Source organism: Anthonomus grandis, chromosome 4 (assembly GCF_022605725.1).
Source record: "Anthonomus grandis grandis chromosome 4, icAntGran1.3, whole genome shotgun sequence".
In the NCBI taxonomy this organism is placed as follows: domain Eukaryota; kingdom Metazoa; phylum Arthropoda; class Insecta; order Coleoptera; family Curculionidae; genus Anthonomus; species Anthonomus grandis.
The window spans coordinates 961,704-988,793 of NC_065549.1; the positions used below are offsets into that span (position 1 = coordinate 961,704).

The following is a 27,090-nucleotide window of genomic DNA, read 5'->3' on the forward strand; positions in this document are numbered from 1 at the left end:
CTTAATATTTTCATAAAATTTCATTAAAATTCCTATAATAACGAATTTTTTATTCAAATTTTTGTAGGTGATGTTTCAGTAAATTAGAATTAAAAAAATTGTTTTGGGTTCTCTGGTCTATAACTCATATTTTAATAGTCCGATTTACATGATTTCTGCTCGAAATTAATTATGGATCTTTTCTTAATATTTCCGTAAAATTTCATTAAAATTCCTATAATAACGAATTTTTTATTCAAATTTTTGTAGGTGATGTTCCAGTAAAATAGAAGTAAAAAAATAGTTTTGGGTTTTCTGACCTATAATTCGCGTTCTAATGTTTGGATGTACACTTATCTTGAAAATGAAGCCAAAAAGGGTGCCAATGAAGTCACTTCGATGGTACTGCATTTCCTTAAGAACCACATCTAGTCACGATACTATTTTTAGTGACGGTTGCCCAGGGCAAAATAAAAATTACGTAATGGCTCATTTTTTGTACACCTTGATCAATATTCTAAAAATCGTTGATTCAGTAAAATACATATTTCCAATGAGGAAGGGTCATTCCTTTTTGCCAAACGATTCGAAGTTTGCCCTGATAGAGAAAAAGAAAAGACGCCTGAAGAGAGCCGAGAGACCAGAGGATTGGGATAATATCATTTTAAATGCCAGAATGAAACCTTACCGATTTAATTTGATAAAAATGAAGCAATACGATTTTTTTGATATAAAAAGTGCGACCTGCAACTTTTTCCTAAAAACTCCAAAGCCAGCTATCAACATTAAAAAAATTAGGATTATGAAAATAACTAACCAAACATCTTTACTTTTTTTAAAGGATCCATACAGTGGCCCATTCAGAAGCAGTATTGTGGCCAAAGCAAATTTATCATGCAACATCCAACTGGAAAGGCTTTACAAGGAACCTCTTTCGTTTGCTTCAAATAAAGCTGAGAATTTAAGAACACTATTACCGCTACTACGTCTTGTAGCTAATAAAAACTACTATGAATGTATTCTGGATAATACTTACCCTGATAACATGTATGACATTAATGAAGAAGATGATAATAGTAGTGGATGTGAAGATTAATTTACTATAAACTATTAAACTAATCCTTGTTTAGAATTTATTTTATGTTTAAATTTGTTAAATAAAACGTATGTTTAACAGTTTTTTCAAATTTTTGACAAATATATTAGAATATTTTTTTTAACAAGAATTTAATATATTAGCTTAATATACGTTGTAATTAATAAAAAAAATATGAATAAATGAATTTTTTTTAAAACAAAATGTGTTTTTCATTTCCTGAAAATTTTGGATTTTGGACATACTTATGTGTTTTTTGTAAAACATGCCTCAATTGCAGATGGGGAAGGGCAATGGCATTATAAAGCATTAGTTTTGTGGGCATTGATAGATTTTTTCCTATGTCAGCTATAATTCCAACGAATATTAAAATTTAGAGATAAAAGTAGCTTTAGCTAATCTTCGCCTTTTTGGGCAAAAAAATTTAATGTGTTTGATACCAAATAAAGACATTTTTTATTTATTTATTTACTTATCACTAAATAAAAAATTACTTAATAAAACGATTAATATTAAAGCTAATACTGATAAGGATTGATAAAATCTGACGTGCTGTAAAAATCCACTTTCATTACCCGATATCTCATTTATTATTTGCTTTCACAAGTAAGCATTTAATAAATTCTCAAATTTTAAGGCCGCAAACATGTTTCCGGGAAAATTCAAAGAACCCACCACCCAAATTAAGAACCTAGATCAACTGATCGGTGATAAACTCAACGTGAAAGTGAAAAAACACACCGCGGAACCGTTGACGCAATTCGGAGAGAACTTCGGCAGTGAAATCCTAAAAGTCAACATCACCGTGGAAGAACATGACGGAACAGAAAGAGAAATTCACGCGGTAGCAAAGTTGATTCCGCCCACGGAGATGCAGTTGGAAATATTCAACACCCAAGTGACTTTTAAGAATGAAATCGGGTTTTACGAGGAAATCGTTGGGGCCATGAGGGATTTTCAACGGGAACATGGGGTGGAACCCACGAAGGCTTTTGCGGAACTTTACGGGGCGAGGATCAACTTGGAACCGGGCAGTCATAAAGTGGATAACGACGGGATTATCGTGATGGAGAATTTAAAAATTGCAGGTGCGTACTTTTAAAAATTGTTTTGTTGGCATTACGTCATACGACCACGCCCTTAGATTAAATTCTTCATCTTATCACATACTCTTCTCTTGAAGGTTGGCAGTACATAAGACTAGAATTGCGTTATGAGGTGCATCTTTCAACCAGAAGTTTTGATATCTTCCAACATATCTTATTCCTTTTTGGAAATTTTTTTTTGTCCAGGCAGTTAACACTCTATTCTACAGGGTGTCATTGAAATGGTGTAAAAAAATTCGGGGGGTGATAGTACTCCTAAAAATTTTAAAAAAAGTTCCTATAACTATAGGGTGGAAAATGCATATTAAGGGAATTAGGAGCACTGAAAGGGTAAATTTAAAAAATGGTTTTTTTGAAATTGTAGGCTTAAAAACGAGATAAAATTTCGAAAAAAAATCCTCTGCAATAAATTTTGACCCAAAATCAAATGGTGATACTGAAAAATAATTTGGAAAATCGGAAAGGGTAGTTTTTGCAAGGGTAGAGGGTTAATTCGTGAATAACTTTTTTTAGGTTATTTTTTTCGCAACGTGGGTTCATTTTTTAAAAACTACATACTTTTTCCTACAAAAAAGGTACTCTTGTTGCACATCGCCCAGAACGATGGTTTTCGAGAAAATTGAAGGCAAAAAGTTTGCTCTGATGGGCTGCTAACTGGTTAAACAACATAAACTTATGAAAGTTATGGGGTTTCAAAAGTAAACAAGTAGTTATTAAATAATTAATTGAAAAATCTAAATTTCATGATTTTTAAAACATCGTATTGCTTTAAAAAAACGAAATAAACCAATTACCAAAATTCCTTATTAAATGCATACTTATTTGATTCATTAGCCTAGTTTACACCGCGAGTACCAAATATTCAAAAATCATAAAATTTAGATTTTTCAATTAATTATTTAATAACTACGTGTTTACTTTTGAAACCCCATAACTTTCATAGGTTTATGTTGTTTAATTAGTTAGCAACCCATCAGAGCAAACTTTTTGCCTTCAATTTTCTCGAAAACCATCGTTCTGGGCGATGTGCAACAAGAGTACCTTTTTTGTAGGAAAAAGTATGTAGTTTTTAAAAAATGAACCCACGTTGCGAAAAAAATAACCTAAAAAAAGTTATTCACGAATTAACCCCCTACCCTTGCAAAAACTACCCTTTCCGATTTTCCAAATTATTTTTCAGTATCACCATTTGATTTTGGGTCAAAATTTATGGCAGAGGATTTTTTTTCGAAATTTTATCTCGTTTTTTAAGCCTACAATTTCAAAAAACCGTTTTTTTAAATTACCCTTTCAGTGCCCCTAACTCCCTTAATATGCATTTTCCGCCCTATAGTTATAGGAACTTTTTTTAAAATTTTTAGGAGTACTATCACCCCCCGAATTTTTTTACACCATTTCAATGACACCCTGTATACTCTATATATTTGGAGTCGTTTTATGGCACTTCCATGTATCAATTTCTTGCAAGGAATTGCCTATAAGGAATCCCAACTGTCTAAAATAGTCGCTTCAATTCCAAGTAGTTAAAGTTACTTTTTCAGGCATTTGAGGCAATTTTGAAGTAATGGGAGTCACTTTTGAGTCATTTCCCCGCAATCTAGGGTAGTTAAAGCATCAATTTCTTTCAGAGAATTGCCTGGAAAAAGTAATATCAACTGCCTGGAATATTCGTTTAAATGTAAAGTAATTAAAGCAACTTTTCCAAACATTTGAGGCAATTTTAAAGTGATGACATTCAATTTTTGATCTGTCTAAGCCAATTACTAATTTTGAAAGTCACTTTTTGGTGCATGCAGGCAGTTTAAGCATCATTTTTTTTCCAGGGAATTGCCTGAAATATGTTTCAATTCTCTGGAATAGTCACTTGAGTTCCAAATAGTGGTTTTTAGGCATCTGAAACAACTTTGAAGTAACTAAAGGCACTTTTTCATACGTTCAGACAGTTGACTCTTGTGAGAGTCACTAATTAATTAAGTCAAGTAATTTTTTGATACTTCCAGGCAGTTGACAATCTTGGGAGTAATTTTTCGGCAATTCCAGGCAGTACAAGAATTAATTTTTTCTAGGGAATTACCTGGAAGAGGTTTTAAGTGCCTGGAATATTCACTTAAGTTCCAAGTAGTTCAAGCAACTTTTTCAGGCATTTGCGGCAATTTTAAAGTAATGCGAGACTAATTTGTAATACGTCCAGGTAGTTGACACTTTTTTCCCGGCAGTCTCAGGTAGTTAATGCATCAATTTCTTTCAGAGAATTGCCTGGAAGAAATTTCAACTGCCTGGAATAGTCATTTGAATTTAAAGTGATTAAAGCAACTTTTCCAAACATTTGAGGAAATTTTAAATTATTGACATTCAATTTTTGATATGTTAACACTTTTGAAAGTCATTTTTCAGTACATACAAACCGTTAAAGCATTTCTTCCAGGGAAAACGCCTGAAATATGTTTCAATTACTCAGTTGAGTTCCAAATAGTGTTTTTCAGGCATCTAAAATATCTTCAAAGTAAATAAGGTCAATTTTTAATACGTCCAGGCAGTTGAAACTTGTGGAAGTCATTTCTCAGAAATTTCAGGCAGCTGAAACATCAATTTTTTAAGGAAGAAGTGTCAGCTGCCTAAAATAGTCATAGCCAATTACTAATTTTGAAAGTCACTTTTTGGTGCATGCAGGCAGTTTAAGTAAAATGGAAGTCATTTTTTTGATACGTCAGTTGACCTACTTGAGAGTGTTTTTTCGGTAATTTCAAGTTATGCCTTAATTTTTCAATTAAGGCGTCCCAAAAATATCCTTTAATAAATAAAAGCCTTCCTATTGCAAAATAGATTTCAAGAGCCTCAAATTCGATGGCTCTTGGACCTTGGTGGATCAAATTGCCTCTAATTCAGAAAGTCTTTAATGTATAAATAACGTTTTCCTATGAAATTATTGAGTAAGAAACGCCCATGCTTTGCATGAAAATTTTTAGGAATATTTCAAGTGTTATCTGAAAATATTGTCAAAAATAGTGAAAATTTGTTGAGAAAACTAGCAAATAAAATTCCCTTGTCAAAAATATTGTAGTTACTCAAAATTCATCCTCAAGAAGTCTAATGTCTCTACAGACTTTTTTGAAAGAAGTTTCAACCACCAGAAATAGGCACTGGAGCAGTTGACACTAGTGCAAGGAATTTTTTGATACTTCCAGGCAGTTGACAATTTTGGGAATCATTTTTTGGCAATTCTAGGTAGTCGAAGAATTAATTGTTTTTAGGGTACGTCAAAGTATCTGGAAAAGGTTTCAAGTGCCTGAGATATTCACTTAAGTTCCCAGTAATTCAAGCAACTTTTTCAGGCTATTGAGGCATTTTTGAGGTAATGGAACTCGTTTGTTGATACGTCTAGATACTTTTACGAATCAATTCTAGGTAGTTTACGCATCAATCTTTTCTAGAAAATTTCTTAAAAGGAGTTTCAACTGCCTGAAATAGTCATTTGAGGTTCAAATAGTTAAATCAATTTTTCCACGCATTTAAGGTAGTTTTGAACTAATGAGAGCCATATTTTGATATGTCCAGAAAGTTGATATTATTGGGGGTTATTTTCTAGCAGTGCCAGGCAGTTAGAGCAACAGCGTCTTTCAGATAATTGCCTGGAAGAAGTTTCAGTTGCCTAGAGTAGAAACTTAAATTCCAAAGAGTTAAAGTGATTTTTCCAAATATTAAAAGCAATTTTGAAGTAATGGAAGTCAATTTTTGATACGTCCAGGCAGTTGACACTATTGCCAATAATTTTTTGATACTTCCAGGTAATTGAAGTATCAATTTCTTTTAAAGAATTACCTGGAAGAATTTTTAACTTCCTGAAATAGTCATTTAAGTTCCAAGTAATTGAAGAAACTTTTCCAGGCATTTGAGGTAAATTTGATAATTCCAGGCAGTTGAGAGTCTTGGGAGTCAATTTCCGGCAATTCCAGGCAGTTGAAACGTCCATTTTTTTCAGGAAATTGCCTGGAATAGTCACTTGAGTTCCAAGTAGTTGAAGCAAATTCTCCAAGCATTTGAGACACTTTTGAAGTAATGAGAGTCTATTTAACTCAGAAGCCAGACCCAATGAAAATTTTCAAATTTGTAATTGCATATATATTCTCTGAGTAATTTTAATAAACACTTATTTTAGGGTTTTTTTAATAATATATTGGGATTTGACAATAAAAATAATTTATGAAATAAATAATTTTTTTCCAAAAAATTCCAGAAAACGTCCATAACCCAAAAATCAGAGCAAATATAATTTTGAAAATTTTTATACAAATTTTATACACATATATTAGCGTTTGTTTGACATATACAGGATAATGAGAGTAAAAATAATCTTTGAAATAAATATTTGCTTCTTAAAAATTCTTCAAAAAATCCATCTAAACTCAAAAATTCGACTAAATAGAACATTTAAATATGCATTTTAATTTAAAGAATCTAAGGCTCTATTGCCTAGAATAATAAACTCTCACCATAATACTGAATAAACTGTCTAAAATTAATCAAAATCTAAAGGCTAACTATCAGAATCTAATTAAAAAACTCGACGCTATGACTCACCCGCAGCAAATATTAAACTAATACTAAAATATTGAAAAAACAGTTAAAAAAAACTCAATTTCTTAAAACTAATAGCGAAGCATGACAAATTCAATAAGAAAATAGAATTTAAACTTGGAAAAACAAAAACTCTGTCTCAATCCCTTCTATAATGTACAAAAAAACTACCTAAAATTATAAGACTATAGCAAAAGCATGTCTTCCTCTATAATAAACTGCCTAGAATAATTAAACAATTATGAATATTACTACAAGCTTCACAATCTGAAACAAAAAAAAAATATTGCTCTACTATGCCAAGCCTAAAATGAATAACTGATATACATGAAATTTGGTAGAATGAAAGAATTTTAAAACAGTCTATAGCTTCACTGCCTAAAATTTAAAAAAAAGACTTAACTGCTTAGAATAATAATAAAAAATGAATATGACTCCAATTGCCTAAAATAAAACAATAGTTGATATTATTGGAGGTTATTTTCTAGCAGTGCCAGGCAGTTAGAGCAACAGCTATTTTCGGAAAATTGCCTGAAAGAAGTTTCAGCTGCCTGGAGTAGTCACTTGAATTCCAAATAGTTAAAGTTAATTTTTCAAGCATTCAAAGTAATTTTAAAGTAATGAAAGCCAATTTTTGATACGTCCAGGCAGTTGGCACTATTGGCAATAATTTTTTGATACTTCCAGGTAGTTGAAGTATCAATTTCTTTTAAAGAATTACCTGGAAGAAGTTTTAAATTCCTGCAATAGTCATTTAAGTTCCAAGTAGTTCAAGCAACTTTTCCAGGCATTTGAGACAATTTTTAAATAATAAGAGTCTAACTTTTAATACGTCCATGCAGTTGACAATTTTTAAGGGTCATTTCCCCGCAATCTAAGATAGTTAAAGCATCAATTTCTTTCAAAAAATTGCCTGCAAAAAGTTTCAACTGCCTGGAATAGTCATTTGAATTTAAAGTGGTCAAAGTAACTTTTCCAAATATTTGAGGAAATTTTAAATTAATGACATTCAATTTTTGATATGTTGACACTTTTGAAAGTCATTTTTTAGTACATATAAGCCGTTGAAGCATTTCTTCCAGAGAAAACGCCTGAAATATGTTTGAATTAGTCACTTGAGTTCCAAGTAGTCTTTTTCAGGCATCTAAAATATCTTCAAAGTAACTAAAGTCACTTTTTAATACGTTCAGGTAGTTGAAACTTGTGGAAGTCATTTCCCGGAAATTTCAGGCAGCTGAACCATCAATTTCTCTAAGGAAGAAGTGTCAGCTGCCCAAAATAGTCCCTTGAAATCCAAATAGTTAAAGCTACTTTTGCAATAATTTGAAGCAATTTTAAAGTAATGGAAGTCTACTTTTAATTAACAAAAATGATACGCCTAGGAACTTACACTTATCAGCTGATTTTGACACAGCTATCATTGCCAATGTCAAATTCATATTCCATATGACAAATGCGTATTCGTTGGCAAATTCTTATTTTGATGTAATTACTAACTTTAAATTGATGATCTATTTCACTTAAATACTTTTCATATTGTAATTCCATTAATTAAATTACCTTAATTTCATAGTTTAATTAATTTAATTATAAAAAATTCAGTTTCTAATTTTAATATAACTTACGACTGCCTTAGTATGAAAATTATTTTAAAGTATGGCGCTGTCTACTTTTTTAGTGACAACATTGACACGTCTAAGAACTCTCGGTCGTTTTTGACACTTTTGACAGCTGTCATTGCTTTTTTATCATTTCTTGATACGTCAGTTGACATACTTTAAAATGTTTTTCCGGCAATTTAAGCATTAATTTCTTACAGGAAATTGCTTGAAAGAAGTTTAAAAATAGGCACTTGAGCAGTTAACACTAGTAGCAGTAATTTTTTGATACTTCCAGGCAGTAGACAATCTTGTGAGTAATTTTTCGGCAATTTCAGGTAGTCCAAGAATTACTGTTTTTTAGCGCATTACCTGAAAGAGGTTTCAAGTGCCTGGAATATTCACTTAAGTTCCAAGTAGTTCAAGCAACTTTTTCAGGCATTTGAGGCAATTTTAACGTAATGGGAGACTAATTTTTAATACGTCCAGGCAGTTGACACTTTTTAAGAGTCATTTCCCGGCAGTCTCAGGTAGTTAAAGCATCAATTTCTTTCAGAGAATTGCCTTTTAGACATGTACAACCAGAGTCACTTGAAATCCAAGTAGTTAAAGCTACTTTTGCAAGCATTTGAAGCAATTTTGAAGTAATGGATGTCATTTGTTTGATACGTCAGTTGACATACTTGAGAGTATTTTTTTCGGTAATTTCAGCCAGTTAAAGTATTCCAAAACTATCCTCTAAAAAAATAAAAACCTTACTATTGCAAAATAGATTTCAAGAGCCTCAAATTCGATGGCTCTTGGACCTTGGTGGATAAAATTGCCTCTAATTCAGAAAGTCTTTAATGTATAAATAACGTTCTCCTATGAATTATTATTTAGAATGAAAATTTCAAGTGTTGTCTGAAATTTTCAAAAAAATTGTGAAAATTTTTTGAGAAAACTAGCAAATAAAATTCCCTTGTCAAAATGCTATAGTTACTCAAAATTCATCTTCAAGAATTTCAATGTATCTACAGAGAACTGCTTAAAAGAAGTTTCAATCGCCAGAAATAGGTACTTGAGCAATTGACACTAGTGAAAGTAATTCTTTGATACTTCCAGGCAGTTGACAATCTTGGCAGTCATTTTTCGATAATTCCAGGCAGTCGAAGAATTAATGTTTTCTAGGGAATTACCTGGAAGAGGTTTCAAGTGCCTGGGATATTCACTTAAGTTCCCAGTAACTACTGGGAACTTTTTCAGGCATTTGAGGCATTTTTGAAATAATGAAAGTCATTTTTTGATACGTCCAAGCAGTTGACACTTTTACGAGTCAATTTTTGGCCATTCTAAGTAGTTAAAACATCATTTTTTTCCTGGAAAAAGTTTCAACTGCCTAAAATAGTCAATTAAATTTCAAATAGTTAAAGAAACATTTCCAAGCACTTAAGGTAGTTTTGAACTAATGAGAGCCATATTTTGATATGTCCAGAAAGTTGATGTTATTGGGGATTATTTTCTAGCAGTTCCAGGCAGTTAGAGCAACAGCTTTTTTTAGAAAGCTGACTGGAGTAGTCACTTAAATTCCAAATAGTTGGAATTTAAGTGACAAATGGTACTGACTAAAGGTAGGATAAGATACATTTCTACGCATTTAAAGCGATTTTGAAATAATGGAAGTCCAGGCAGTTGAACCCATTGGGAATCATTTCTTGACACTTCCAGGTAGTTGAAGTGTCAATATCTTTTTAAGACGTTACTTGAAAGAAGTTTCAACTTCCTGAAATATTCATTTGTGTTCCAAGTAATTAAAGAAACTTTTCCAGGCATTTGAGATAATTTTGAAGTAATAGTAGTCGTCATTTTCCGGCAATTCCAGACAGTTGAAACATTCATTTTTTTCAGGAAAGGGTCTTGAAAAAGTTTCAATTGCCTGGAATAGTCATTTGAATTTAAAGTGGTCAAAGCAAATTTTTCAAACATTTGAGGCAATTTTAAAGCGATGACATTCAATTTTTGATATATCCAACTTATTTTTCGGTACATACAAGCCGTTAATTCATCAATTTCTTCCAGGGAATTGCCTGAAATATGTCTCAATTGTTTGGAATAGTCACTTGAGTTCCAAATAATATTTTTTAGGCATCTAAAACAACTCTGGAGTAACCAAAGGCACTTTTTAATAAGTCCAGGCAGTTGAAACTTGTGGGAGTCATTTCCCGGTAATTTCAAGCAGCTGAAACATTAGTTTCCACTTGAAATCCAAGTAGTTAAAGCTACTTTTGCAAGCATTTGAAGTAATTTTGAAGTAATGGAAGTCATTTGTTTGATACGTCAGTTGACCTACTTGAGAATGTTTTTTCGGTAATTTCAAGCAATTAAGGCATCCCAAAAATATCCTCTAATAAATAAAAACCTTCCTATTGCAAAATAGATTTCAAGAGCCTCAAATTCGATGGCTCTTGGACCTTGGTGGATCAAATTGCCTCTAATTCAGAAAGTCTTTAATGTATAAATAACGTTCTCCTATGAATTATTAAGTAAGAAACGCCAATGAAAATTTTTTAGGAATATTTCAAGTGTTGTCTGAAATTTTCAAAAAAATTGTGAAAATTTTTTGAGAAAACTAGCAAATAAAATTCCCCTCTCAAAAATGATATAGTTACTCAAAATTCATCCTCAAGAAGTCTAATGTATCTACAGGGAATTTTTTGAAAGAAGTTTCAATCACTAGAAATAGGCACTTGAGCAGTTGACACTAGTGAAAGTAATTTTTTGATACTTCCAGGCAGTTAACAATTTTGGGAATCATTTTTTTGGCAATTCCAGGTAGTCAAAGAATTAATGTTTTCTAGGGAATTACCTAAAAGAGGTTTCAAGTGCCTGGAATATTCACTTAAGTTCCAAGTAGTTCAAGCAAGTTTTTCAGGCATTTAAGGCAATTTTGAAGTAATAAAAGTCATTTTTTGATACGTCCAGACACTTTTAGGATTAAACTTTTGGCAATTCTAGATTCAACATCAATTTTTTCGAGAAAATTTCCTAGAAGAAATTTCAACTGTCCCAAAAACTGTTCACTTGAGGTTCAAATAGTTTAAGCACCATTTCCAAGCGTTTGAGGTAGTTTCGAACTAATGAGAGCCATATTTTGATATGTCCAGGAAGTTCATATTATTGGGGGTTATTTTTTAGCAGTGCCAGGCAGTTAGAACAACAGCTATTTTCGGAAAATTGCCTGAAAGAAGTTTCAGCTGCCTGGAATAGTCACTTGAGTTCCAAGTAGTTGAAGCAACTTCTCCAAGCATTTGAGACACTTTTGAAGTAATGGAAGTCTATATAACTCAGAAGCCAGACCCAATGCATTATTTTAAATTTGTAATTGCGTATATATTTTGAGTAATTTTAATAAACACTTATTTTAGGGTCTTTTTAATATTATATTGGGATTTGACTATAAAAATAATTTATGAAATAAATAATTTTTTTCCAAAAAATTCCAGAAAACGTCCATAACCCAAAAATCAGAGCAAATATAATTTTGAAAATTTTTATACAAATTTTATACACATATATTAGCGTTTGTTTGACATATACAGGATAATGAGAGTAAAAATAATCTTTGAAATAAATATTTGCTTCTTAAAAATTCTTCAAAAAATCCATCTAAACTCAAAAATTCGACTAAATAGAACATTTAAATATGCATTTTAATTTAAAGAATCTAAGGCTCTATTGCCTAGAATAATAAACTCTCACCATAATACTGAATAAACTGTCTAAAATTAATCAAAATCTAAAGGCCAACTATCAGAATCTAATTAAAAAACTCGACGCTATGACTCACCCGCAGCAAATATTAAACTAATACTAAAATATTGAAAAAACAGTTAAAAAAAACTCAATTTCTTAAAACTAATAGCGAAGCATGACAAATTCAATAAGAAAATAGAATTTAAACTTGGAAAAACAAAAACTCTATCTCAATCCCTTCTATATTGTACAAAAAAACTACCTAAAATTATAAGACTATAGCAAAAGCATGTCTTCCTCTATAATAAACTGCCTAGAATAATTAAACAATTATGAATATTAATACAAGCTTCACAATCTGAAACAAAAAAAAAATATTGCTCTACTATGCCAAGCCTAAAATGAATAACTGATATACATGAAATTTGGTAGAATGAAAGAATTTTAAAACAGTCTATAGCTTCACTGCCTAAAATTAAAAAAAAAGACTTAACTGCTTAGAATAATAATAAAAAATGAATATGACTCCAATTGCCTAAAATAAAACAATAGTTGATATTATTGGAGGTTATTTTCTAGCAGTGCCAGGCAGTTAGAGCAACAGCTATTTTCGGAAAATTGCCTGAAAGAAGTTTTAGCTGCCTGGAGTAGTCACTTGAATTCCAAATAGTTAAAGTTAATTTTTCAAGCATTCAAAGTAATTTTGAAGTAATGAAAGCCAATTTTTGATACGTCCAGGCAGTTGGCACTATTGGCAATAATTTTTTGATACTTCCAGGTAGTTGAAGTATCAATTTCTTTTAAAGAATTACCTGGAAGAAGTTTTAAATTCCTGGAATAGTCATTTATGTTCCAAGTAGTTCAAGCAACTTTTCCAGACATTTGAGACAATTTTTAAATAATAAGAGTCTAACTTTTAATACGTCCATGCAGTTGACAATTTTTAAGGGTCATTTCCCCGCAATCTAAGATTGTTAAAGCATCAATTTCTTTTAAAAAATTGCCTGCAAAAAGTTTCAATTGCCTGGAATAGTCATTTGAATTTAAAGTGGTCAAAGTAACTTTTCCAAACGTTTGAGGGAATTTTAAATTAATGACATTCAATTTTTGATATGTTGACCCTTTTGAAAGTCATTTTTCGGTACATACAAGCCGTTAAAGCATTTCTTCCAGGGAAAACGCCTGAAATATGTTTCAATTACTCAGTTGAGTTCCAAATAGTCTTTTCCAGGCATCTAAAATATCTTCAAAGTAAATAAGGTCAATTTTTAATACGTCCAGGCAGTTGAAACTTGTGGAAGTCATTTCTCAGAAATTTCAGGCAGCTGAAACATCAATTTTTTAAGGAAGAAGTGTCAGCTGCCTAAAATAGTCATAGCCAATTACTAATTTTGAAAGTCACTTTTTGGTGCATGCAGGCAGTTTAGGCATCATTTTTTTCTAGGGAATTGCCTGAAATATGTTTCAATTCTCTGGAATAGCCACTTGAGTTCCAAATAGTATTTTTTAGGCATCTAAAACAACTTTGAAGTAACCAAAGGCACTTTTTCATACGTTCAGACAGTTGACTCTTGTAAGAGTCACCTTTTCACGGTCACGGTTTTCTAGGGAATTACCTGGAAGAGGTTTGGAGGTTTAGTGCCTGGAATATTCACTTAAGTTCCCAGTAGTTCAGGCATTTGAGGCATTTTTTAAAGTAATAAAACATTTTCAAGCATTTGAGGTAGTTTTGAACTAATGAGAGCCATATTTTGATATGTCCAGGAAGTTCATATTATTGGGGGTTATTTTCTAGCAGTTTCAGGCAGTTAGAGCAACAGCTTTTTTTTAGAAAATTGCCTGGAAGAAGTTTCAATTGCTTAGAGTAGACACTTAAATTCCAAAGAGTTAAAGTTATTTTTCCAAATATTTAAAGCAATTTTGAAGTAATGGAAGTCAATTTTTGATACGTCTAGGCAGTTGACACTATTGGCAATAATTTTTGATACTTCCAGGTAGTTGAAGTATCAACTTCTTTTAAAGAATTAGCTGGAAGAAGTTTTAACTTCCTAAAATAGTCATTTAAGTTCCAAGTAATTGAAGAAACTTTTCCAGGCATTTAAGGTAATTTTGATAATTCCAGGCAGTTGAGATTCTTGGAAGTCAATTTCCGGCAATTCCAGGCAGTTGAAACATTAATTTTTTTCAGGAAATTGCCTGGAAGAAGTTTCAACTGCCTGGAATAATCACTTGAGTTCCAAGTAGTTGAAGCAACTTTTCCAAGCATTTGAGACACTTTTGAAGTAATGGTTATTTAACTCAGAAGCGTCTATTTAACTCAGAAGCCAGACCCAATGAAAATTTTCAAATTTGTAATTGCATATATAAATATACCCTGAGTAATTTTAATACACATATTTTTTTAAGGGTTTTTTTTTAAATAAATTGGGTTTCGAGAATAAAAATAATTTATGAAATAAATAATTAAAAAAAAAAAATCCACCAAACGCCCATAAGTCAAAAATGAGACCAAATATAATTTTAAGAATTTGTATACGTACTCTCCGAGTAATTTCATTAGACACATATATTAGCGTTTTTTGAAATATATACAGGATGTTGAAAATAAAAATATTCTTTGAAATAATTATTTCAAAGTTTCCAAAAAATTGTTCAAAAAACCCATTACTCAAAAATCAGACTAAATAGAATATTTAAATATTGCATAAATACTCCCTGACTAATTTTATTAGATACCTATTTAAGCGTTTCTTTTTTTAAATGTAAAGGATGTTGAGAAAAAAATAATTTTCGAAATAAATATATTTCTCCAAATAATTCTATAAAAAGTTGATAACTTAAAAACTAGATTGGATCCAATATTGAACATTTGCAATAATATTGCCTACATAATTTTGTTGAATACCTATTTCAACGTTTTTTAAAAAATACACAGGATGTTTGGAAAAAAAATTGTTTTTAAATAAATAATTTTCTTTTAAAAAATTCCACAAAAACGCTTATAACTCATAAACCAGGGTAATATAATTTTGAAAATTTACATATTTATATTCCCTGACTATTTTTATTAAAAATTTACATCACGATTTTTTTTAAATATACAGGGTGTTAAGAAAAAAAAAAATTTTGAAATAAATATGTTTTTTTCCAAAAAAATTTAAGAAAACGTCCATATTAAAAAATCAGATTAAATAGAATATAGAAAATTTGCATAAGTGTTCTCTGATAAATTTTATTACACACTTATTTCAGCATATTCTAAAAAATATACAGGGTGTTGAGAAAAAAATAATTTTTGAATTAAATAATTTTTTTCCAAAAATTCCACAAAAAGCCGATAACTCAAAAACCAGGCCAAATAAACCATTGAAAATTTGCATATATATTCCTTGAATAATTTCATTAGATACCTATTTCAGCGTTTTTTTTTAAATTATACAGGGTGCTGAGAAAAGGATCTCTGAATTTTAGCGATTTTTTTTAAATTATTATATTTTCAACTTTCAAGGTTATTTGCTTCATTTTAAAAGAGTTAATAAAAAGACATTAAAATAGGTATTAATTGAATTTTCTTAGAAGATTTTATATTTCAATTTTCCTTATTTGTTTCAGAGATATGACCATTTTAATCCTCTCAAATATAATCATTTTAGGCACACTGCATACCTGTATTTTATGATTTCTTAGTAATTACTTAAAAAGTCCCCATTAATTATGTAAGATTACAACAATCAACTGATACTCGTATTAAACATTCCATAATAATCATCCGTGTGATTTTTCAGATAATTCACTAAATAATTTTTTTATACTTCCAATTGACAATCTTGGGAGTCATTTTTAGGCAATTCCAGATAGTCGAAGAATTAATGTTTCCTAGGGAGTTACCTGAAAGAGGTTTCAAGTGCCTGGGATATTCACTTAAGTTCCCAGTAGTTCAGGCAACTTTTTCAGACATTTGAGATATTTTTGAAGTAAGGAAAGTAATTTTTTAAAACGTCCAGGCAGTTGACACTTTTACGAGTCAATTTTTGGCAATTCTAAGTAGTTAAAACATTATTTTTTTTCTGGAAAAAGTTTTAACTGGTTAAAATAGTCACTTGAGGATCAAATAGTTTAAGCAACATTTCTAAGCATTTGAGGTAGTTCTGAACTAATGAGAGTCATATTTTGACATGTCCAGGAAGTTGATATTATTCGGGGTTATTTTCTAGCAGTTCCAGGCAGTTAGAGCAACAGCTTTTTTTAGAAACCTGACTGGAGTAGTCACTTAAATTCCAAATAGTTGGAATTTAAGTGACAAATGGTACTGACTAATGGTAGGACAAGATACATTTATAAGCATTTAAAGCAATTTTGAAATAATGGAAGTCCAGGCAGTTGAACCTATTGGGAATTATTTCTTGACACTTCCAAGTAGTTGAAGTGTCAATATCTTTTTAAGAAGTTACCTGAAAGAAGTTTCAACTTCCTGGAATAGTCATTTGAGTTCCAAGTAATTAAAGAAACTTTTCCAGGCATTTGAGGTAATTTTGAAGTAATAGTAGTCGTCATTTTCCGGCAATTCCAAGCAGTTCAAATATCAATTTTTTTCAGGAAATTGTCTTGAAGAAGTTTCAACTGCCTGGAATAGTCATTTGAATTTAAAGTTGTCAAAGCAACTTTTCCAAACATTTGAGGGAATTTTAAATTGAAGACATTCAATTTTTTATATATCCAACTCATTTTTCGGTACATACAAGCCGTTAGATCATCAATTTCTTCCAGGGAATTGCCTGAAATATGTCTCAATTGTTTGGAATAATCACTTGAGTTCTAAATAGTATTTTTTAGGCATCTGAAACAACTCTGGAGTAACCAAAGGCACTTTTTAATAAGTCCAGGCAGTTGAAACTTGTGGGAGTCATTTCCCGGCAATTTCAGGCAGTTAAAACATCAGTTTCCACTTGAAATCCAAGTAGTTAAAGCTACTTTTGCAAGCATTTGAAGCAATTTTGAAATAATGGAAGTCATTTGTTTAATACGTCAGTTAACATACTTGAGAGTATTTTTTCGGTAATTTCAGGCAGTTAAAGTATTCCAAAACTATCCTCTAAAAAAATAAAAACCTTACTATTGCAAAATAGATTTCAAGAGCCTCAAATTCGATGGCTCTTGGACCTTGGTGGATAAAATTGCCTCTAATTCAGAAAGTCTTTAATGTATAAATAACGTTCTCCTATAAAATTATTGAGCAAGAAACGCCCATGGAGATTCAACTGCCGAGGAATATGTCAAGTGTTGTCTGAAAATATTCAAAAAAATTGTGAAAATTTGTTGAGAAAACTAGCTAATTAAATTCCCCTGTAAAAATGCTATAGTTACTCAAAACTCATCTTCAAGAATTCCAATGTATCTACAGAGAACTGCTTGAAAGAAGTTTCAATCGCCAGAAATAGGCATTTGAGTAGTCGACATTAATGGAAGTAATTTTTTGATACTTCCAGGCAGTTGACAATCTTGGGAATTATTTTTTGGCAATTCCAAGTAGTCGAATAATTAATTTTTTTTAGAGAAGTACCTGGAAGAGGTGTCAAGTGCCTAGGATATTCACTTAAGTTCCCAGTAGTTCAGGCAACTTTTTCAGGCATTTGCGGTTTTTTTGAAGTAATAAAAGTCATTTTTTGATATGTCCAGACACTTTTAGGAGTAAACTTTTGGCAATTCTAGATTCAACATCAATTTTTTCCAGAAAATTTCCTAGAAGAAGTTTCAACTATCCGAAAAACTATTCACTTGAGGTTCAAATAGTTAAAGCTAAATTTCCAAGCATTTGAGGTAGTTTCGAACTAATGAGAGCCATATTTTGATATGTTCAGAAAGTTGATATTATTGGGGGTTATTTTTTAGCAGTGCCAGGCAGTTAGAGCAACAGCTATTTTCGGAAAATTGCCTGAAAGAAGTTTCAGCTGCCTGGAGTAGTCACTTGAATTCGAAATAGTTAAAGTTAATTTTTCAAGCATTTAAAGTAATGGAAGTCAATTTTTGATACGTCCAGGCAGTTGACACTATTGGCAATAATTTTTTGATACTTCCAGGTAGTTGAAGTATCACCTTCTTTTAAAGAATTACCTGGAAGAACTTTTAACTTCCTGAAATAAGTCAGAAATCCTGAAATAAGTCTGAAATAAGTCATTTAGGTTCCAAGTAATTCAATAAACTTTTCCAGGCATTTGAGGTAATTTTGATAATTCCAGGCAGTTGAGAGTCTTGGGAGTCAATTTCCGGCAATTCCAGGCAGTTGAAACGTCCATTTTTTTCAGGAAATTGCCTGGAAGAAGTTTCAACTGCCTGGAATAGTCACTTGAGTTCCAAGTAGTTGAAGCAACTTCTCCAAGCATTTGAGACACTTTTGAAGTAATGGGAGTCTATAACTCAGAAGCCAGACCCAATGCATATTTTTACATTTGTAATTGCGTATATATTTTGAGTAATTTTAATAAACACTTATTTTAGGGTCTTTTTAATAATATATTGGGATTTGACTATAAAAATAATTTATGAAATAAATAATTTTTTTCCAAAAAATTGCAGAAAACGTCCATAACCCAAAAATCAGACCAAATATAATTTTGAAAATTTTATACAAATTTTATACACATATATTAGCGTTTGTTTGACATATACAGGATAATGAGAGTAAAAATAATCTTTGAAATAAATATTTGCTTCTTAAAAATTCTTCAAAAAATCCATCCAAACTCAAAAATTCGACTAAACAGAACATTTAAATATGCATTTTAATTTAAAGAATCTAAGGCTCTATTGCCTAGAATAATAAACTCTCACCATAATACTGAATAAACTGTCTAAAATTAATCAAAATCTAAAGGCCAACTATCAGAATCTAATTAAAAAACTCGACGCTATGACTCACCCGCAGCAAATATTAAACTAATACTAAAATATTGAAAAAACAGTTAAAAAAAACTCAATTTCTTAAAACTAATAGCGAAGCATGACAAATTCAATAAGAAAATAGAATTTAAACTTGGAAAAACAAAAACTCTATCTCAATCCCTTCTATATTGTACAAAAAAACTACCTAAAATTATAAGACTATAGCAAAAGCATGTCTTCCTCTATAATAAACTGCCTAGAATAATTAAACAATTATGAATATTAATACAAGCTTCACAATCTGAAACAAAAAAAAAATATTGCTATACTATGCCAAGCCTAAAATGAATAACTGATATACATGAAATTTGGTAGAATGAAAGAATTTTAAAACAGTCTATAGCTTCACTGCCTAAAATTAAAAAAAAAAGACTTAACTGCTTAGAATAATAATAAAAAATGAATATGACTCCAATTGCCTAAAATAAAACAATAGTTGATATTATTGGAGGTTATTTTCTAGCAGTGCCAGGCAGTTAGAGCAACAGCTATTTTCGGAAAATTGCCTAAAAGAAGTTTCAGCTGCCTGGAGTAGTCATTTGAATTCCAAATAGTTAAAGTTAATTTTTCAAGCATTCAAAGTAATTTTGAAGTAATGAAAGCCAATTTTTGATACGTCCAGGCAGTTGGCACTATTGGCAATCATTTTTTGATACTTCCAGGTAGTTGAAGTATCAATTTCTTTTAAAGAATTACCTGGAAGAAGTTTTAAATTCCTGGAATAGTCATTTAAGTTCCAAGTAGTTCAAGCAACTTTTCCAGGCATTTGAGACAATTTTTAAATAATAAGAGTCTAACTTTTAATACGTCCATGCAGTTGACAATTTTTAAGGGTCATTTCCCCGCAATCTAAGATTGTTAAAGCATCAATTTCTTTTAAAAAATTGCCTGCAAAAAGTTTCAATTGCCTGGAATAGTCATTTAAATTTAAAGTGGTCAAAGTAACTTTTCCAAACGTTTGAGGGAATTTTAAATTAATGACATTCAATTTTTGATATGTTGACACTTTTGAAAGTCATTTTTCGGTACATACAAGCCGTTGAAGCATTTCTTCCAGGGAAAATGCCTGAAATATGTTTCATTTAGTCACTTGAGTTCCAAGTAATCTTTTTCAGGCATCTGAAATATCTTCCAAGTAACTAAAGTCACTTTTTAATACGTCCAGGCAGTTGAAACTTGTGCAAGTTGACGCAATTTTGAAGTAATAAAAGTCATTTGTTTGATACCTCAGTTGACATACTTGAGAGTGTTTTTTCGGTAATTTCAGGCAGTTAAAGCATCCCAAAAATATCCTCTAATAAATAAAAAACCCTACTACATCAAAATAGATTTCAAGAGCCTCAAATTCGATAGCTCTTGGACCTTGGTGGATAAAATTGCCTCTAATTCAGAAAGTCTTTAATGTATAAATAATGTTCTTCTATCAAATTATTGAGCAAGAAACGCACATGCTTTGCATGAACATTTTTGAGGAATATTTCACGTGTTGTCTAAAAATATCCTCAAAATAGTGAAAATTTGTTGAGAGAACTAGCAAATAAAATTCCCTTGTCAAAAATACTGTAGTTACTCAAAATTCATCCTCAAGAAGTCTAATGTCTCTACAGGGAATTGCTTGAAAGAAGTTTCAATCACCAGAAATAGACACTTGAGCAGTTGACACTAGTGAAAGTAATTTTTTGATACTTCCAGGTAGTTGACAATTTTGGGAATCATTTTTTGGCAATTCCAGGTAGTCGAAGAATTAATTGTTTCTAGGGTACGTGGAAGTATCTGGAAAAGGTTTTAAGTGCCTGAGATATTCACTTAAGTACCTGGAAGAGGTTTCAAGTGCCTGAGATATTCACTTAAGTTCCCAGTAATTCAAGCAACTTTTTCAGGCTATTGAGGCATTTTTGAGGTAATGGAACTCGTTTGTTGATACGTCTAGATACTTTTACGAATCAATTCTAGGTAGTTTACGCATCAATCTTTTCTAGAAAATTTCTTAAAAGGAGTTTCAACTGCCTGAAATAGTCATTTGAGGTTCAAATAGTTAAATCAATTTTTCCACGCATTTAAGGTAGTTTTGAACTAATGAGAGCCATATTTTGATATGTCCAGAAAGTTGATATTATTGGGGGTTATTTTCTAGCAGTGCCAGGCAGTTAGAGCAACAGCGTCTTTCAGATAATTGCCTGGAAGAAGTTTCAGTTGCCTAGAGTAGACACTTAAATTCCAAAGAGTTAAAGTGATTTTTCCAAATATTAAAAGCAATTTTGAAGTAATGGAAGTCAATTTTTGATACGTCTAGGCAGTTGACACTATTGGCAATAATTTTTAATACTTCCAGGTAGTTGAAGTATCAATTTCTTTTAAAGAATTAGCTGGAAGAAGTTTTAACTTCCTAAAATAGTCATTTAAGTTCCAAGTAATTGAAGAAACTTTTCCAGGCATTTGAGGTAAATTTGATAATTCCAGGCAGTTGAGATTCTTGGGAGTCAATTTCCGGCAATGCCAGGCAGTTGAAACATTAATTTTTTTCAGGAAATTGCCTGGAAGAAGTTTCAACTGCCTGGAATAATCACTTGAGTTCCAAGTAGTTGAAGCAACTTTTCCAAGCATTTGAGACACTTTTGAAGTAATGGTTATTTAACTCAGAAGCGTCTATTTAACTCAGAAGCCAGACCCAATGAAAATTTTCAAATTTGTAATTGCATATATAAATATACCCTGAGTAATTTTAATACACATATTTTTTTAAGGGTTTTTTTTTAAATAAATTGGCTTTCGAGAATAAAAATAATTTATGAAATAAATAATTAAAAAAAAAAATTTACCAAACGCCCATAAGTCAAAAATGAGACCAAATATAATTTTAAGAATTTGTATACGTATTCTCCGAGTAATTTCATTAAACACATATATTAGCGTTTTTTGAAATATATACAGGATGTTGAAAATAAAAATATTCTTTGAAATAACTATTTCAAAGTTTCCAAAAAATTGTTCAAAAAGCCCATTACTCAAAAATCAGACTAAATAGAATATTTAAATATTGCATAAATACTCCCTGACTAATTTTATTAGATACCTATTTAAGCGTTTCTTTTTTTAAATGTAAAGGATGTTGAGAAAAAAATAATTTTCGAAATAAATATATTTCTCCAAATAATTCTATAAAAAGTTGATAACTTAAAAACTAGATTGGATCCAATATTGAACATTTGCAATAATATTGCCTACATAATTTTGTTGAATACCTATTTCAACGTTTTTTAAAAAATACACAGGATGTTTGGAAAAAAAATTGTTTTTAAATAAATAATTTTCTTTTAAAAAATTCCACAAAAACGCTTATAACTCATAAACCAGGGTAATATAATTTTGAAAATTTACATATTTATATTCCCTGACTATTTTTATTCAAAATTTACATCACGATTTTTTTTTTAAATATACAGGGTGTTAAGAAAAAAAAATAATTTTTGAAATAAATATGTTTTTTTCCAAAAAAATTTAAGAAAACGTCCATAATTAAAAAATCAGATCAAATAGAATATAGAAAATTTGCCTAAGTGTTCTCTGATAAATTTTATTACACACTTATTTCAGCATATTCTAAAAAATATACAGGGTGTTGAGAAAAAAATAATTTTTGAATTAAATAATTTTTTTCCAAAAATTCCACACAGTGCTCATAACTCAAAAACCAGATTAAATATAATGTTAGAAATTTGCACAAATATTCACTGAATAATTTCATTAGATATCTATTTTCGCGTTTTTGAAAAACGTTGAGAAAAAAAATTATTTATGGAATAAATAATTTTTTTCCAAAACATTCAACAAAAAGCCGATAACACAAAAACCAGGCCAAATAAACCATTGAAAATTTGCATATATATTCCTTGAATAATTTCATTAGATACATATTTCAGCGTTTTTTTTTAAATTATACAGGGTGCTGAGAAAAGGATCTCTGAATTTTAGCGATTTTTTTAAATTATTATATTTTCAACTTTCAAGGTTATTTGCTTCATTTTAAAAGAGTTAATAAAAAGACATTAAAATAGGTATTTAATGAATTTTCTTAGAAGATTTTATATTTCAATTTTCCTTATTTGTTTCAGAGATATGACCATTTTAATCCTCTCAAATATAATCATTTTAGGCACACTGCATACCTGTATTTTATGATTTCTTAGTAATTACTTAAAAAGTCCCCATTAATTATGTAAGATTACAACAATCAACTGACACTCGTATTAAACATTCCATAATAATCATCCGTGTGATTTTTCAGATAATTCACTAAATAATTTTTTTATACTTCCAATTGACAATCTTGGGAGTCATTTTTAGGCAATTCCAGATAGTCGAAGAATTAATGTTTTCTAGGGAGTTACCTGAAAGGCAGTTAGAGCAACAGCTTTTTTTAGAAAGCTGACTGGAGTAGTCACTTAAATTCCAAATAGTTGGAATTTAAGTGACAAATGGTACTGACTAATGGTAGAACAAGATACATTTCCAAGCATTTAAAGCAATTTTAAAATAATGGAAGTCCAGGCAGTTGAACCCATTGGGAATTATTTCTTGACACTTCCAAGTAGTTGAAGTATCAATATTTTTTAAGAAGTTACCTGAAAGAAGTTTCAACTTCCTGGAATAGTCATTTGAGTTCCAAGTAATTAAAGAAACTTTTCCAGGCATTTGACGGAATTTTGAAGTAATAGTAGTCGTCATTCTCCGGAAATTCCAGGCAGTTGAAACATCCATTTTTTTTGTCAGGAAATTGCCTGGAAGAAGATTTAACTGCCTGGAATAGTCACTTGAGTTCCAAGTAGTTGAAGCAACTTTTTCAAGCAATTGAGACACTGTTGAAGTAATAGGAGTCTACAGGGTAATTTTTATAAGAAGGTCATGCTTTTAGGGGATGATAGGGGACATTTAAATATAACTTTTGATATAAGACACTATGGGTCGGAAATGCCTCAGAAGCAAAATACAGGGGGTTAAAGTTTTAAAAAAAAAATTAAAAAATTAGTTTTTAGTATTTTGACTGTTTAAGATATCGGTGTCAAATTTTCTCAATAAAGCTACCTAATAAAGATGCTTTAAATGTAAAAAGTAAATGTTTTAGTTTCAACGTTTCAATGTTTTAGTTATCCAATAATTTTTTTTTCCTTAGTTTTTATTAAAGTTATTTATTTTTAAATTTTGATAAAAAAATTACTCTAATGCCTATGTGATCTACGCCACTGGTTGAAACTAAAACATTTACTTTTTTACATTTAAAGCATCTTTATTAGGTAGCTTTATTGAGAAAATTTGACACCGATATCTTAAACAGTCAAAAAACTAAAAATTATTTCTTAATTTTTTTAAAAACTTTAACCCCCTGTATTTTGCTTCTGAGGCATTTCCGACCCATAGTGTCTTATATCAAAAGTTATATTTGAACGTCCCCTATCATCCCCCAAAAGCATGACCTTCTTATAAAAATCACCCTATATAACAAAAGAACCACATCCAATGAAAATTTTCAAATTTGTAATTGCATATATATTCCCTGAATAATTTTAATAAACACTTATTTTAGGGTTTTTTTAATAATATATTGGGATTTGACAATAAAAATAATTTATGAAATAAATTATTTTTTTTCAAAAAATTCCAGAAAACGTCTATAACCCAAAAATTAGACCAAATATAATTTTGAAAATTTGTATACACATATATTAGCATTTTTTGACATATACATATACAGGATAATGAGAGTAAAAATGATCTTTGAAATAAATATTTGCTTCTAAAAAACTCTTCAAAAAATCCATCTAAACTCAAAAATCCGACTAAATAGAACATTTAAATATTGCATAAAATTTTGCATTTTGAGAGTAAAAATAATATATGAAGTAAATAATTTTTTTCAAAAAAAGTCCATAACTCAAAAACCAAAACAAATACAAATGTGAAAATTTGCACATATATTCTCTGAATAATTTTATTAGACACCTATTTGAGTGTTTTTCAAAAAACATACAGGGCGTCCAGAAAAAAATTTTTGAAATAAATATTTTTCTTCTAAAAAATTCCACAAAAAAACGCTTATAATTCAAAAACGAGAGTAAATATCATTTTGAAAATTTATATATATCTTCCCTGACTATTTTCATTAGATACCTATTTTGGATTTTTTTAAAAATATACGGAGTGTTAAGAAAAAAAATAATATTTGAAATAAATATTTTTTTTTAAAATTCCACAAAACGCTCATAACTCAAAAACCACATTAAATACAATATTAAAAATTTGCACAAATATTCACTGAATAATTTCATTAGATACCTATTTCAGCGTTTTTTTTAATTATACAGGGTGCTGAGAAAAGGATCTCTGGATTTAAGCGATTTTTTTTATTTTTCTAAATTTTCAGCATCCAAGGTTATTTTTTTTATTTTAAAAGAATTAAAAAAAAGAAATTGAAATAGGTATCTAACGAATGAATGTTTTAGAAAAATCTATACTCTAATTTTCAAGTCTTTAACCTTATTACTTTCAGAGATATGACCATTTTAATCCTCTCAAATAAAATCATTTTAGGCACACTGCATACCTGTATTTTATGATTTCTTAGTAATTATTTAAAAAGTCCCCATTAATTATGTAAGATAACAACAATCAACTGATACTCGTATTAAACATTCCATAATAATCATCCGTGTGATTTTTCAGATAATTCACTAAACACACTGATAAGATAATAATATACTTAACACTTTCACACCCCGGAGATTACTTTTATGTTCGATTAATTTTATAACGTTTAATAAAATATTTAATTAATTAATTGGAGGCATTAGAGATTTAAATGTAATTAAGCCAATAGTATGTAGGACCTTCCTAATAAGGCTTAAAAAAACTTTTAAAAATTGAACTTCAGGCATATAATAAGGATTATGCTATTAATTTTCAAATAGATCGAAGGACCAAAAAACTATAAAAAAGACTATTGTGATGTGTTTTATATAGTTCTGTGACTGATGATGGCTATTACAATAGTCGAATTGCACAATACAGTGGTTCAAAGATTTTATTATGGGGAGAACGACAACCTTTGAAGGTTAACTTAAAGTATGGATTATTATTTTTTGTTTCAGTCTATTACAATCTTTTCTCTCTTATTTCAGGGTTCGACGTGATCGATCGCTTCGAAGGTTTCGACCTAAACGGAGCGAAAAAGATCCTCACGACAATCGCCGAGTTCCATGCGACTGTTTTAGCGATAAAAATCAAAAAACCGGAAATTTTCCACACAAAAATCAACCCCTATTTGACCGAACTGGTACTGGACAAAGCCCCGCCATTTGAACTTGGCAATCTTCTGGAACAAAACCCCGCCACGGCCCATTTGGCTTCCAAAGTAAAACAGAAAATCGTCGAAAAGAAACACGTGAAGAAACAGAGGGAACCTTGGGCGACAATAAGTCACAACGACTTATGGGTGAACAACATCATGGTGAAGAAGAGTCGAGACGGCGACATCCAGGAGGTGAAACTGGTCGATTTCCAGGCACCCGACTTGGCATCGCCCGCCTGTGATTTATTGTTTTTCCTGTTTTCCAGTGTACAAGAACCGGTGCTACGGTTCCACTTTGATCGCCTTGTTCAGTGGTACTTTAAAGAAGCCATAAACACCTTATCCAAATATAAAGTCAACCTGGAGCAATTTACGTTTGAGTCGTTCAAGGAGGAATTGAAAGCCGAGTCGCATAGGGAAATGTATCACGCGATGTTTATGTTGAATGTCGTATTGGGACCGAAGGGGGGATTACCGGAGATGCCTGGAAAAGCTCCAGAGTGGTCGCCCAACGGGAACTCTAATCCGAGGAAGCAAGCGGCTACAAATGATTTTATGAAAGCTAAATTTCCAGCTGGATTTAGGGAGAAGGTGTGTTGCTTCGTGGAGTTGGCTGAGAAGCAAAAGTGGATTTAGGTGCAAGAAGATTTATTTGAGGGTGTAATAAATTTGTTTCAAGAATTTGATTTATTTTTTATGCTTCCAGGCAATTATGTTTTCTTT

The 27,090-nt window shown here is 30.6% G+C and overlaps 2 protein-coding genes across 2 annotated transcripts in view; one reads left to right on the plus strand and one right to left on the minus strand.

Moving 5' to 3' along the window:
* LOC126734913 (protein madd-4) overlaps window positions 1-27,090 on the minus strand; it is a 531,919-nt gene that overhangs the window by 382,693 nt on the left and 122,136 nt on the right. The gene's annotated exons all lie outside the window — the stretch shown is intronic.
* Window positions 1,652-27,048, plus strand: LOC126734894 (uncharacterized). Its single transcript, XM_050438726.1, has 2 exons — window positions 1,652-2,163; window positions 26,198-27,048. Exons 1-2 carry the CDS (start codon window positions 1,722-1,724, stop codon window positions 27,001-27,003), a joined length of 1,248 nt encoding a protein of 415 aa, XP_050294683.1. The 5' UTR covers window positions 1,652-1,721; the 3' UTR covers window positions 27,004-27,048.

Bases quoted from the DNA above. Each gene is read 5' to 3' on its own strand.
- LOC126734894 (XM_050438726.1), top strand. From the start codon at position 1,722: ATGTTTCCGGGAAAATTCAAAGAACCCACCACCCAAATTAAGAACCTA. The intron at 2,164-26,197 runs GTGCGTACTTTT...CTCTTATTTCAG, and splicing joins GGAGAATTTAAAAATTGCAG to GGTTCGACGTGATCGATCGC.